General features: G+C 44.8%; 5 protein-coding genes, 2 non-coding genes and 2 pseudogenes across 7 annotated transcripts; all 9 read right to left on the bottom strand.

The window, feature by feature from the left end:
* Positions 1-1,069: 1,069 nt before the first annotated feature.
* On the bottom strand, positions 1,070-1,139 carry LOC139942381 (U2 spliceosomal RNA; annotated as a pseudogene).
* A 2,560-nt stretch (positions 1,140-3,699) lies between these two features.
* LOC139942407 (U2 spliceosomal RNA) lies at positions 3,700-3,893 on the bottom strand. The gene has a single exon (XR_011786679.1). It is a non-coding gene; the product is annotated as a U2 spliceosomal RNA (small nuclear RNA).
* Positions 3,894-6,152: 2,259 nt separating this feature from the next.
* On the bottom strand, positions 6,153-6,521 carry LOC139941721 (histone H2B, gonadal-like). The gene has a single exon (XM_071938334.1). The coding sequence runs from the start codon at positions 6,519-6,521 to the stop codon at positions 6,153-6,155; it is 369 nt and encodes a 122-aa protein (XP_071794435.1).
* Positions 6,522-7,391: 870 nt separating this feature from the next.
* On the bottom strand, positions 7,392-7,802 carry LOC139941872 (histone H3, embryonic-like). Its single transcript, XM_071938509.1, has one exon. The coding sequence runs from the start codon at positions 7,800-7,802 to the stop codon at positions 7,392-7,394; it is 411 nt and encodes a 136-aa protein (XP_071794610.1).
* A 735-nt stretch (positions 7,803-8,537) lies between these two features.
* Positions 8,538-8,870, bottom strand: LOC139941871 (histone H4-like; annotated as a pseudogene).
* A 232-nt stretch (positions 8,871-9,102) lies between these two features.
* On the bottom strand, positions 9,103-9,296 carry LOC139942406 (U2 spliceosomal RNA). Its single transcript, XR_011786678.1, has one exon. It is a non-coding gene; the product is annotated as a U2 spliceosomal RNA (small nuclear RNA).
* An 889-nt stretch (positions 9,297-10,185) lies between these two features.
* LOC139941589 (histone H2A-like) lies at positions 10,186-10,563 on the bottom strand. The gene has a single exon (XM_071938158.1). It carries the CDS (start codon positions 10,561-10,563, stop codon positions 10,186-10,188), a length of 378 nt encoding a protein of 125 aa, XP_071794259.1.
* A 1,001-nt stretch (positions 10,564-11,564) lies between these two features.
* Positions 11,565-11,933, bottom strand: LOC139942092 (histone H2B, gonadal-like). Its single transcript, XM_071938784.1, has one exon. It carries the CDS (start codon positions 11,931-11,933, stop codon positions 11,565-11,567), a length of 369 nt encoding a protein of 122 aa, XP_071794885.1.
* Positions 11,934-12,806: 873 nt separating this feature from the next.
* Positions 12,807-13,217, bottom strand: LOC139942022 (histone H3, embryonic). Its single transcript, XM_071938689.1, has one exon. The coding sequence runs from the start codon at positions 13,215-13,217 to the stop codon at positions 12,807-12,809; it is 411 nt and encodes a 136-aa protein (XP_071794790.1).
* Positions 13,218-13,561: the final 344 nt, after the last annotated feature.

The following is a 13,561-nucleotide window of genomic DNA, read 5'->3' as shown; positions in this document are numbered from 1 at the left end:
AACCAACAAAAGTCTAGATGTGGTGTGGTTGTATTTTATTTATTTTTTTCTGGGATAGTTGCCCTACAAAATATCATGTATTATTAAAAAAAAAATAATTTTGCTTGAATATTATACAGAAGAAAAATAACAAACAAGGATAAGGCAGTGAGTGGGTGGGGAAACAAAATACAACCATCTGTAATTCTCTCTTTTTGATTTTGTGGTGGCTCTGAAAAGAGCCGTTGTTTTCAATGTGGGGATTCGTTGGGCCTATCCTCCAAATCCGTAGAGGGTACGGCCTTGTCTCTTGAGTGCGTAGACGACATCCATGGCGGTGACGGTTTTTCTCTTGGAGTGTTCGCAGTACGTTACGGCATCACGGATGACATTCTCCAAGAACACCTTGAGGACACCGCGGGTCTCCTCGTAGATCAGACCGGAGATTCTCTTGACACCTCCTCGGCGTGCCAGACGACGGATGGCCGGCTTGGTGATACTATCCAGCCATACTATCCAAAGTGAACAGAGAAAGAAACCAGCAAAAATGAAGTAGAAACAATCACAACAGAATGCTTAGCACGGAAGAGTCTACTTTAACACCCCAAGCTATGTATAAGGCGCACCTGGCGACCTTTTAAGCAAAATAACACATAGACTAAAGAGCTGCAAAGGAACGGTTGGGTACAACTGCTACCCTTAAAGCACAATACTCTCAGAGTGTGCTAAATTCCGCTTTTCAGTGAAACAGTATCAGTGAAAGTTTACTCTAAAAAGCAGATTGTATTGGCGCACCTGGCAACCGATACACTAAAGTTAGACACACAACCTTTTGTGCGAAAAATTAAAAATTCGGGCACAACTGCTACCCTAAGCTATAATAGTTACACTAACAGTGGCTGTTTTCAGTAAGACATGAAAACAATATGATCAAGCGAGATAATAATGCAATATATACAGTTACCACAGTAATACAACCTGACCGGAGAAGAAAGAATGGCCGCTTCCACACGCTTCAAAAACCCCGCAGGCAGGGAGCTGATCTGACCGGAACAACTTACACCTCAATTGCGTTATGGGGCGAACCCCCAAGAATTTTTCCACAATATGTCAATGTACGGATACTACACATGATCTTAGCCAAAAGGCCGAGAAGCGATACTCACCACAGGTTTTTCGAGAATAACCCACCTTTCGACATGGCACGAATCACAAGACATGCTGGGTGTCACAAGAGGGCGTGTGACTTTTTGACAACTTTTCACATACGGCGAACATTCGTTGTATCGAAAATAGAGCTACTCTGACCGCACACAAAGCAAGAGCTTGCATCAAAACCCAGATACATCCACGTGTAACGTATGCAACACGCAAGTACATGTTATTCTAAAGTTTATGTTTACGTTATACAGTGTTGCCTGGTGGGCTCGTCCCGCGCGTTTGTACACGCGGGTTAAGACAATGGACATTACAAGCGCGCGGAACACAACAATGCGTCACATTGCAGTATGCAAAACACTGTACATAGAAACAGCGTGCTGTGTGCATTGTCACATCCACCGCATGCAGTACGTTAACACACACACGGGCTACATTCGGCTTGCGACATCGTGATGGAAGGAATGATGTGTGAGATTATACACGCATGAAGAGATAACAGAAATTAAAGTAGAATACTTTATCTTTCAGTATTGAATCACCCGGTATTGGCGTTAGGTTGTGCAAACATTAGTGTGTAAATAACTTTTGTTCTATGTCTATTGATACATCTTTTAACCTTTTGGTTCTAAACCGTTGCTCTCCTACAGTTAGCATCGCAACGAAAATAAAGCTTTGGTCTGACTTATGTGTGGTTTATAGGGTTACAAACACTTATTGGATGATTGGTTACGCATGGAAAACAAATAGTATTTAATGAATTCAATAATTATGTGGGGGGGGGGGTTGTCTTACAAACGCAATTCATGTTTAGAATCTCTCTTTGGATTTATGGTGGTGGCTCCGTAAGAGCCGTTTGGTTTATCAGTGTAGCAAGAGCTGAGTTTAAGAGCTTGACTTGGCGGTTTTCTTTGGCAGCAGGACAGCTTGGATGTTGGGAAGTACACACCCTGGGCAATGGTGACACCGCTGAGCAACTTGTTCAACTCTTCATCGTTTCGGATAGCGAGCTGTAGATGACGGGGGTTGATTCTTGATTTCTTGTTGTCTCGAGCAGCATTACCAGCCAGTTCCAGTATTTCTGCCGTGAGGTACTCCATGACTGCCGCCAAGTAGACAGGGGCGCCAGCACCACGCGCTGAGCGTAGTTGCCCTTCCTCAAGAAGCGGTGTACTCTACCAACGGGAAATTGAAGTCCGGCCCTGAGGATCGACTCTTTGCCTTGCTTCGGCCTTACCGCTCTTTCCGCGTCCAGACATGACTGAATTGATATACTGAGCAAAGAGATTGAAAGAACTGCTGGGTGCTTGAATCTGTGTGAATGAGTGTAGAGACTGCCAGTGGTGTACTTATGGCGTTGGGGTGGATCACCAATGCACCAATCAGGTTTCTCCTCGCATGGACCGCGCCCGGGTTCAGCGGAGCATTCTGGGCGGGGTGGACCACCAGCGGCGGGCGGGGGCGGCACGCAGTTCGAGGGGGAGGTAGGGATAACTACTGCGGCGGTCCCCCACCGTCAACCCACCCCTCTGAAAACAAGATAAGATTCCGAGGGAAAAAAAAACAACAACGACAACAACACCCACAACAACAACAACAACAAAAACAAGCAAAAGCAAATATTTACAGAAACTGACAAACATCATGTTTGTTTGTTTTTGCGTGCTTATGTTTTTGTTGATTTTTCAAAATAAAACTATTATCAAACTTATAATTTTAAGTTAACTCTGGCGTATAAAGTCGCTGTTGTTGTTGGTGTTGTGTTGTATGTTATTCAAGTAATACGGTGTCATGAACAAGGCACTTACTCAATGTACGTCTTTCTTTCTTTCTTCAAGTCCAATCTTGTGAACCCTCACTCGACTCGGTGACACATTTATTGCAGCCAAAAAATAGAGCAGAGCGTTGTCTTTTATAACTGACTGTCTGTAAAAGTAGAATAACAAAAAAGCAACGAGAAAGATGTTTATTGATCGCTAAAAATTATAGTGGACAAAGTTATCAAGATTATTTGAACTTCGTAAACAACGTTGTTGAGTTGTTCTACAGAGATATATAGAGGAGGCAGAAATATTTTAAAAACGTCCTTTAATATAATATGGCATTATTGTAAACCTGTTGATTTTATTTAATATTATTTAAAAAAAATGGGAGGGTTGGTGTTACGGTGGTCACTTAATTCACGCATGTTTTGAATCTCTTTGGGAATGTGTTGGCTCTGAAAAGAGCGTTTGGATTGTGCATGACGCCGGACCTGCTTATTTTGAAGTTGTGTACTTGGTGACCGCCTTGGTGCCCTCGCTGACAGCGTGTTGGCCAGCTCAAAAGACATAGTTGTGCTTAGCAGAGAGTATCAAGACAAGACAATGTTCAACTGGCTGACGAGAGCGAATGAATTCAACCTGACCAGAGTAGAGTATCTTATGGCTTGCATTGCGGACGTGTGGGCCAGCAACATTATCGACTTGTTGACAAACAAAGCAAATAGACTTGAATACCAACACAGTAACAGGCGTTGAGACTAAACGAATTCTGACTTTGTATTTGATATTATCCCCGTGAGGGGAGTGGGCCGATATCCCGGATGTAGTGCGAAACCGGGCCAACCCGTGGCCTGGACGGGGCAAGCCCCTCTTCCATGGCCGTTCCTCAAAAATCAGATTAATATACTTGCTGCTCAATGAACAGCATTTCAGATATTATTCTGAAAAGAACAGATACTACACATGATCTTAGCCAAAAGGCCGAGAAGCGATACTCACCACAGGTTTTTCGAGAATAACCCACCTTTCGACATGGCACGAATCACAAGACATGCTGGGTGTCACAAGAGGGCGGTGTGACTTTTTGACAACTTTTCACATACGGCGAACATTCGTTGTATCGAAAATAGAGCTACTCTGACCGCACACAAAGCAAGAGCTTGCATCAAAACCCAGATACATCCACGTGTAAACGTATGCAACACGCAAGTACATGTTATTCTAAAGTTTATGTTTACGTTATACAGTGTTGCCTGGTTGGGCTCGTCCCGCGCGTTTGTACACGCGGGTTAAGACAATGGACATTACAAGCGCGCGGAACACAACAATGCGTCACATTGCAGTATGCAAAACACTGTACATAGAAACAGCGTGCTGTGTGCATTGTCACATCCACCGCATGCAGTACGTTAACACACACACGGGCTACATTCGGCTTGCGACATCGTGATGGAAGGAATGATGTGTGATGATTATACACGCATGAAGAGATAACCAGAAATTAAAGTAGAATACTTTATCTTTCAGTATTGAATCACCCGGTATTGGCGTTAGGTTGTGCCAAACATTAGTGTGTAAATAACTTTTGTTCTATGTCTATTGATACATCTTTTAACCTTTTGGTTCTAAACCGTTGCTCTCCTACAGTTAGCATCGCAACGAAAATAAAGCTTTGGTCTGACTTATGTGTGGTTTATAGGGTTACAAACAACTTATTGGATGATTGGTTACGCATGGAAAACAAATAGTATTTAATGAATTCAATAATTATGTGGGGGGGGGGTTGTCTTACAAACGCAATTCATGTTTAGAATCTCTCTTGGATTATGTGGTGGCTCCGTAAGAGCCGTTTGGTTTATCAGTGTAGCAAGAGCTGAGTTTAAGAGCTTGACTTGGCGGTTTCTTTGCAGCAGGACAGCTTGGATGTTGGGAAGTACACCACCCTGGGCAATGGTGACACCGCTGAGCAACTTGTTCAACTCTTCATCGTTTCGGATAGCGACGTGTAGATGACGGGGGTTGATTCTTGATTTCTTGTTGTCTCGAGCAGCATTACCAGCCAGTTCCAGTATTTCTGCCGTGAGGTACTCCATGACTGCCGCCAAGTAGACAGGGGCGCCAGCACCAACGCGCCTGAGCGTAGTTGCCCTTCCTCAAGAAGCGGTGTACTCTACCAACGGGAATTGAAGTCCGGCCCTGGAGGATCGACTCTTTGCCTTGCTTCGGGCCTTACCGCTCTTTCCGCGTCCAGACATGACTGAATTGATATACTGAGCAAAGAGATTGAAAGAACTGCTGGGTGCTTTGAATCTGTGTGAATGAGTGTAGAGACTGCCAGTGGTGTACTTATGGCGTTGGGGTGGATCCCCAATGCACCAATCAGGTTTTCTCCTCGCATGGACGCGCCCGGGTTCAGCGGAGCATTCTGGGCGGGGTGGACCACAGCGGCGGGCGGGGGCGGCACGCAGTTCGAGGGGGAGGTAGGGATAACTACTGCGGCGGTCCCCCCACCGTCACCACCCTCTGAAAACAAGATAAGATTCCGAGGGAAAAAAAAACAACAACGACAACAACACCAACACAACAACAACACAACAAAACAAAGCAAAAGCAAATATTTACAGAAACTGACAAACATCATGTTTGTTTGTTTTTGCGTGCTTATGTTTTTGTTGATTTTTCAAATAAAACTATTATCAAACTTATAATTTTAAGTTAACTCTGGCGTATAAAGTCGCTGTTGTTGTTGGTGTTGTGTTGTATGTTATTCAAGTAATACGGTGTCATGAACAAGGCACTTACTCAATGTACGTCTTTCTTTCTTTCTTCAAGTCCAATCTTGTGAACCCTCACTCGACTCGGTGACACATTTATTGCAGCCAAAAATAGAGCAGAGCGTTGTCTTTTATAACTGACTGTCTGTAAAAGTAGAATAACAAAAAAGCAACGAGAAAGATGTTTATTGATCCGCTAAAAATTATAGTGGACAAAGTTATCAAGATTATTTGAACTTCGTAAACAACGTTGTTGAGTTGTTCTACAGAGATATATAGAGGAGGCAGAAATATTTAAAACATCCTTTAATATAATATGGCATTATTGTAAACCTGTTGATTTTATTTAATATTATTTAAAAAAATGGGGAGGGTTGGTGTTACGGTGGTCACGTAATTCACGCATGTTTTGAATCTCTTTGGGAAATGTGTTGGCTCTGAAAAGAGCCGTTTGGATTGTGCATGACGCCGGACCTGCTTATTTTGAAGTTGTGTACTTGGTGACCGCCTTGGTGCCCTCGCTGACAGCGTGTTTGGCCAGCTCACCGGGGAGAAGGAGACGGACTGCAGTCTGGACCTCTCGGCTGGAGATGGTTGATTTCTTGTTGTAGTGCGCCAATCTAGAAGACTCGGCGGCAATGCGCTCGAAAATGTCGTTGACGAAGCTGTTCATAATTGACATGGCCTTGCTGGAAATGCCCGTGTCTGGATGAACCTGCTTCATGACCTTGTAGATGTAAATGCCGTAGCTCTCCTTGCGGCGACGCTTTCTCTTCTTGTCTGTCCGGATTGGCCCCTTGGTGTTACCGGCTTTCTTCTGTCCCTTTCCACTTGCTTTGGGAGGCATGGCTATAGAGTGCTGTGTTGCTGAGTTGGTAGAATCAATCAGACTGATGACTGGTACACCGGAGAAGGCTTAGCTTTATACTGCAAGTCGGGGATCCGGCGGCCATTAGGGCATTGTTAGCATTCGCGCGCCTCGCTGTGAGCAGTGAAGCGGTCCACCAGAAAAGTTGCGTGTCTGCAAGGATGGGTGTCTGAATAATGGGCAGGCAACCATTGGAAAGGAATGTTATACTCTGGTTAGAAATACAACACGAGTATAGTGTAACCCAAAACAAGTATCAGAAAATAATAATCAGAGAAACTTATCAAAAAAAAAAAAGAAATCTGCAATGGCCCAAGCATGCATAGTACATTTTAAGAAAACGATACGATTAAATTACGGAGTAAAAGCAAATATATAAGCAATAGATTGACCTATAACCAACCCGACTAGACTGATAGAACGACCGACCCAATAAAAAAATGGCGGCGCGGCGTAAAGATAAACACCAACTGTTGTGTTTACAGCTAGCAGGTTTTGGGGTTTTGTTTTTTCGTTCATGCTGTTGTAATTTAACTTCTGACTGCCATCGTAGCGGGCGCTATACAACATTTGTATAAAGTAGCACGGTCCTCTTATACGATAGTTATGTTTACACTGCACAGGTGTATACATTAGTTTGTCAAATTTCTAAAGTTCTTGTGTGTTTGTTTGTTTATTTATTTGTTTATTTGTTTGGCCATTATTTTGCTTGTCTTTGTTTTGTTGGAGGATTGAGTGTGGAAGAGGAAAGATTGGAAGAAATAACGATTACACGGACGTGATTAAAATCTCTGTTAAGAAGTGGTGGCTCTGAAAAGAGCCGTTGTGTTTTGAGAAAGGAACTAATCCTCAGGCTCGTTCGCCACGAATTCGGCGGGCGAGTTGGATGTCCTTGGGCATGATGGTGACCCGCTTGGCGTGGATGGCGCAGAGATTGGTGTCTTCGAAGAGTCCCACGAGGTATGCCTCGCTTGCTTCTTGGAGCGCCATCACCGCGGAGCTCTGGAATCGCAGTTCGGTCTTGAAGTCTTGCGCTATTTCACGGACCAGTCTCTGGAAGGGAAGTTTTCGGATAAGCAGCTCTGTACTTTTCTGGTAACGGCGAATCTCACGCAGTGCCACAAGTTCCGGGTCTGTAACGGTGAGGCTTCTTGACCCCGCCGGTGGCCGGGGCACTCTTTCGGGCAGCTTTGGTCGCCAACTGCTTTCGTGGGCTTTTCCCCCGGTGCTCTTGCGTGCTGTCTGCTTGGTACGAGCCATTATCTTTGCTTACTGTTTACGATGTTGTGGTGCAGTTTCACGAGCAGCTCTTCTTAAAGGGTTGGGATGTCCGTTCAAGGATCGCCTCTGACAAAAGCGGGGACGCGATTGGCCAGCCCCCCAGTGCCGCCAGAACCGCTTGAGTGGTCACCAATTTCGCACGGACGGAGCTAGCTGCTTAATGGCACATGAGAAACAAAAATAGAGTAAGCGGAAAATAAACATGCTTTACAGATTACGGTTGCCCTCCCTCGCCCTTTTATGAGACTAAATTTCTTGAGGGCGAAAATACCGAGAGAGAGAGAGAGAGAAAGCATGAGCGACAAGGACTCGTTAACGTATTACTCACTTGATCTGCTTGAATATTTATAGTAACAGCCATCCACGTACGTGATTGTAGAAAGGGGGGAAAAAAACACGGGCAACCTTCTATCAACAATTAGACGCAACACTAAAAAGAGCTAGATCCATCGTTTTTAATTTTGCAAAGGGGTTCAGCCTTAAACAAACCAAAAGTCTAGATGTGGTGTGGTTGTATGTTTATTTATTTTTTTCTGGGATAGTTGCCCTACAAAATACCATGTATTAATTTAAAAAACTAATTTTGCTTGAATATTATTACAGAAGAAAATAACAAACAAGGACAAGGCAGTGAGTGGTGGGGGAACCAAAATACAACCATCTGTAATTCTCTCTTTTTTGATTTTGTGGTGGCTCTGAAAAGAGCCGTTGTTTTCAATGTGGGGATTCGTTGGGCCTATCCTCAAATCCGTAGAGGGTACGGCCTTGTCTCTTGAGTGCGTAGACGACATCCATGGCGGTGACGGTTTTCTCTTGGAGTGTTCGCAGTACGTTACGGCATCACGGATGACATTCTCCAAGAACACCCTTGAGGACACCGCGGGTCTCCTCGTAGATCAGACGGAGATTCTCTTGACACCTCCTCGGCGTGCCAGACGACGGATGGCCGGCTTGGTGATACCCATGGATGTTGTCCCGCAACACTTTACGATGGCGCTTTGCACCCCCCTTGCCAAGCCCCTTTCCACCTTTACCGCGTCCAGACATAGTTGTGCTTAGCAGAGAGTATCAAGACAAGACAATGGTTCAACTGGCTGACGAGAGCGAATGAATTCAACCTGACCAGAGTAGAGTATCTTATGGCTTGCATTGCGGACGTGTGGGCCAGCAACATTATCGACTTGTTGACAAACAAAGCAAATAGACTTGAATACCAACACAGTAAACAGGCGTTGAGACTAAACGAATTCTGACTTTGTATTTGATATTATCCCCGTGAGGGGAGTGGGCCGATATCCCGGATGTAGTGCGAAACCGGGCCAACCCGTGGCCTGGACGGGGCAAGCCCCTCTTCCATGGCCGTTCCTCAAAAATCAGATTAATATACTTGCTGCTCAATGAACAGCATTTCAGATATTATTCTGAAAAGAACAGATACTACACATGATCTTAGCCAAAAGGCCGAGAAGCGATACTCACCACAGGTTTTTCGAGAATAACCCACCTTTCGACATGGCACGAATCACAAGACATGCTGGGTGTCACAAGAGGGCGGTGTGACTTTTTTGACAACTTTTCACATACGGCGAACATTCGTTGTATCGAAAATAGAGCTACTCTGACCGCACACAAAGCAAGAGCTTGCATCAAAACCCAGATACATCCACGTGTAAACGTATGCAACACGCAAGTACATGTTATTCTAAAGTTTATGTTTACGTTATACAGTGTTGCCTGGTTGGGCTCGTCCCGCGCGTTTGTACACGCGGGTTAAGACAATGGACATTACAAGCGCGCGGAACACAACAATGCGTCACATTGCAGTATGCAAAACACTGTACATAGAAACAGCGTGCTGTGTGCATTGTCACATCCACCGCATGCAGTACGTTAACACACACACGGGCTACATTCGGCTTGCGACATCGTGATGGAAGGAATGATGTGTGATGATTATACACGCATGAAGAGATAACAGAAATTAAAGTAGAATACTTTATCTTTCAGTATTGAATCACCCGGTATTGGCGTTAGGTTGTGCCAAACATTAGTGTGTAAATAACTTTTGTTCTATGTCTATTGATACATCTTTTAACCTTTTGGTTCTAAACCGTTGCTCTCCTACAGTTAGCATCGCAACGAAAATAAAGCTTTGGTCTGACTTATGTGTGGTTTATAGGGTTACAAACAACTTATTGGATGATTGGTTACGCATGGAAAACAAATAGTATTTAATGAATTCAATAATTATGTGGGGGGGGGGGTTGTCTTACAAACGCAATTCATGTTTAGAATCTCTCTTTGGATTTATGTGGTGGCTCCGTAAGAGCCGTTTGGTTTATCAGTGTAGCAAGAGCTGAGTTTAAGAGCTTGACTTGGCGGTTTTCTTTGGCAGCAGGACAGCTTGGATGTTGGGAAGTACACCACCCTGGGCAATGGTGACACCGCTGAGCAACTTGTTCAACTCTTCATCGTTTCGGATAGCGAGCTGTAGATGACGGGGGTTGATTCTTGATTTCTTGTTGTCTCGAGCAGCATTACCAGCCAGTTCCAGTATTTCTGCCGTGAGGTACTCCATGACTGCCGCCAAGTAGACAGGGGCGCCAGCACCAACGCGCTGAGCGTAGTTGCCCTTCCTCAAGAAGCGGTGTACTCTACCAACGGGAAATTGAAGTCCGGCCCTGGAGGATCGACTCTTTGCCTTGCTTCGGGCCTTACCGCTCTTTCCGCGTCCAGACATGACTGAATTGATATACTGAGCAAAGAGATTGAAAGAACTGCTGGGTGCTTTGAATCTGTGTGAATGAGTGTAGAGACTGCCAGTGGTGTACTTATGGCGTTGGGGTGGATCCCCAATGCACCAATCAGGTTTCTCCTCGCATGGACGCGCCCGGGTTCAGCGGAGCATTCTGGGCGGGGTGGACCACCAGCGGCGGGCGGGGGCGGCACGCAGTTCGAGGGGGAGGTAGGGATAACTACTGCGGCGGTCCCCCCACCGTCACCACCCCTCTGAAAACAAGATAAGATTCCGAGGGAAAAAAAAACAACAACGACAACAACACCAACAACAACAACAACAACAAAAACAAAGCAAAAGCAAATATTTACAGAAACTGACAAACATCATGTTTGTTTGTTTTTGCGTGCTTATGTTTTTGTTGATTTTTCAAAATAAAACTATTATCAAACTTATAATTTTAAGTTAACTCTGGCGTATAAAGTCGCTGTTGTTGTTGGTGTTGTGTTGTATGTTATTCAAGTAATACGGTGTCATGAACAAGGCACTTACTCAATGTACGTCTTTCTTTCTTTCTTCAAGTCCAATCTTGTGAACCCTCACTCGACTCGGTGACACATTTATTGCAGCCAAAAAATAGAGCAGAGCGTTGTCTTTTATAACTGACTGTCTGTAAAAGTAGAATAACAAAAAAGCAACGAGAAAGATGTTTATTGATCGCTAAAAATTATAGTGGACAAAGTTATCAAGATTATTTGAACTTCGTAAACAACGTTGTTGAGTTGTTCTACAGAGATATATAGAGGAGGCAGAAATATTTTAAAACATCCTTTAATATAATATGGCATTATTGTAAACCTGTTGATTTTATTTAATATTATTTAAAAAAAATGGGGAGGGTTGGTGTTACGGTGGTCACGTAATTCACGCATGTTTTGAATCTCTTTGGGAAATGTGTTGGCTCTGAAAAGAGCCGTTTGGATTGTGCATGACGCCGGACCTGCTTATTTTGAAGTTGTGTACTTGGTGACCGCCTTGGTGCCCTCGCTGACAGCGTGTTTGGCCAGCTCACCGGGGAGAAGGAGACGGACTGCAGTCTGGACCTCTCGGCTGGAGATGGTTGATTTCTTGTTGTAGTGCGCCAATCTAGAAGACTCGGCGGCAATGCGCTCGAAAATGTCGTTGACGAAGCTGTTCATAATTGACATGGCCTTGCTGGAAATGCCCGTGTCTGGATGAACCTGCTTCATGACCTTGTAGATGTAAATGCCGTAGCTCTCCTTGCGGCGACGCTTTCTCTTCTTGTCTGTCCGGATTGGCCCATTGGTGTTACCGGCTTTCTTCTGTCCCTTTCCACTTGCTTTGGGAGGCATGGCTATAGAGTGCTGTGTTGCTGAGTTGGTAGAATCAATCAGACTGATGACTGGTACACCGGAGAAGGCTTAGCTTTATACTGCAAGTCGGGGATCCGGCGGCCATTAGGGCATTGTTAGCATTCGCGCGCCTCGCTGTGAGCAGTGAAGCGGTCCACCAGAAAAGTTGCGTGTCTGCAAGGATGGGTGTCTGAATAATGGGCAGGCAACCATTGGAAAGGAATGTTATACTCTGGTTAGAAATACAACACGAGTATAGTGTAACCCAAAACAAGTATCAGAAAATAATAATCAGAGAAACTTATCAAAAAAAAAAAAGAAATCTGCAATGGCCCAAGCATGCATAGTACATTTTAAGAAAACGATACGATTAAATTACGGAGTAAAAGCAAATATATAAGCAATAGATTGACCTATAACCAACCCGACTAGACTGATAGAACGACCGACCCAATAAAAAAATGGCGGCGCGGCGTAAAGATAAACACCAACTGTTGTGTTTACAGCTAGCAGGTTTTGGGGTTTTGTTTTTTTCGTTCATGCTGTTGTAATTTAACTTCTGACTGCCATCGTAGCGGGCGCTATACAACATTTGTATAAAGTAGGCACGGTCCTCTTATACCGATAGTTATGTTTACACTGCACAGGTGTATACATTAGTTTGTCAAATTTCTAATGTTCTTGTGTGTTTGTTTGTTTATTTATTTGTTTATTTGTTTGGCCATTATTTTGCTTGTCTTTGTTTTGTTGGAGGATTGAGTGTGGAAGAGGAAAGATTGGAAGAAATAACGATTACACGGACGTGATTAAAATCTCTGTTAAGAAGTGGTGGCTCTGAAAAGAGCCGTTGTGTTTTGAGAAAGGAACGAATCCTCAGGCTCGTTCGCCACGAATTCGGCGGGCGAGTTGGATGTCCTTGGGCATGATGGTGACCCGCTTGGCGTGGATGGCGCAGAGATTGGTGTCTTCGAAGAGTCCCACGAGGTATGCCTCGCTTGCTTCTTGGAGCGCCATCACCGCGGAGCTCTGGAATCGCAGTTCGGTCTTGAAGTCTTGCGCTATTTCACGGACCAGTCTCTGGAAGGGAAGTTTTCGGATAAGCAGCTCTGTACTTTTCTGGTAACGGCGAATCTCACGCAGTGCCACAGTTCCGGGTCTGTAACGGTGAGGCTTCTTGACCCCGCCGGTGGCCGGGGCACTCTTTCGGGCAGCTTTGGTCGCCAACTGCTTTCGTGGGGCTTTTCCCCCGGTGCTCTTGCGTGCTGTCTGCTTGGTACGAGCCATTATCTTTGCTTACTGTTTACGATGTTGTGGTGCAGTTTCACGAGCAGCTCTTCTTAAAGGGTTGGGATGTCCGTTCAAGGATCGCCTCTGACAAAAGCGGGGACGCGATTGGCCAGCCCCCCAGTGCCGCCAGAACCGCTTGAGTGGTCACCAATTTCGCACGGACGGAGCTAGCTGCTTAATGGCACATGAGAAACAAAAATAGAGTAAGCGGAAAATAAACATGCTTTACAGATTACGGTTGCCCTCCCTCGCCCTTTTATGAGACTAAATTTCTTGAGGGCGAAAATACCGAGAGAGAGAGAGAGAGAGAAAGCATGAGCGACAAGGACTCGTTAACGTAT

Source organism: Asterias amurensis, chromosome 9 (assembly GCF_032118995.1).
Source record: "Asterias amurensis chromosome 9, ASM3211899v1".
NCBI lineage: Eukaryota > Metazoa > Echinodermata > Asteroidea > Forcipulatida > Asteriidae > Asterias > Asterias amurensis.
Note: the sequence above shows the minus strand (reverse complement) of the source record. Positions and strands in the feature narration are given on the sequence as shown.

Excerpts from the sequence above, each read along its gene's own strand:
- LOC139941721 (XM_071938334.1), bottom strand. The coding sequence starts at position 6,521 with ATGCCTCCCAAAGCAAGTGGAAAGGGACAGAAGAAAGCCGGTAACACC.
- LOC139941872 (XM_071938509.1), bottom strand. The coding sequence starts at position 7,802 with ATGGCTCGTACCAAGCAGACAGCACGCAAGAGCACCGGGGGAAAAGCC.
- LOC139941589 (XM_071938158.1), bottom strand. The coding sequence starts at position 10,563 with ATGTCTGGACGCGGAAAGAGCGGTAAGGCCCGAAGCAAGGCAAAGAGT.
- LOC139942022 (XM_071938689.1), bottom strand. The coding sequence starts at position 13,217 with ATGGCTCGTACCAAGCAGACAGCACGCAAGAGCACCGGGGGAAAAGCC.
- LOC139942092 (XM_071938784.1), bottom strand. The coding sequence starts at position 11,933 with ATGCCTCCCAAAGCAAGTGGAAAGGGACAGAAGAAAGCCGGTAACACC.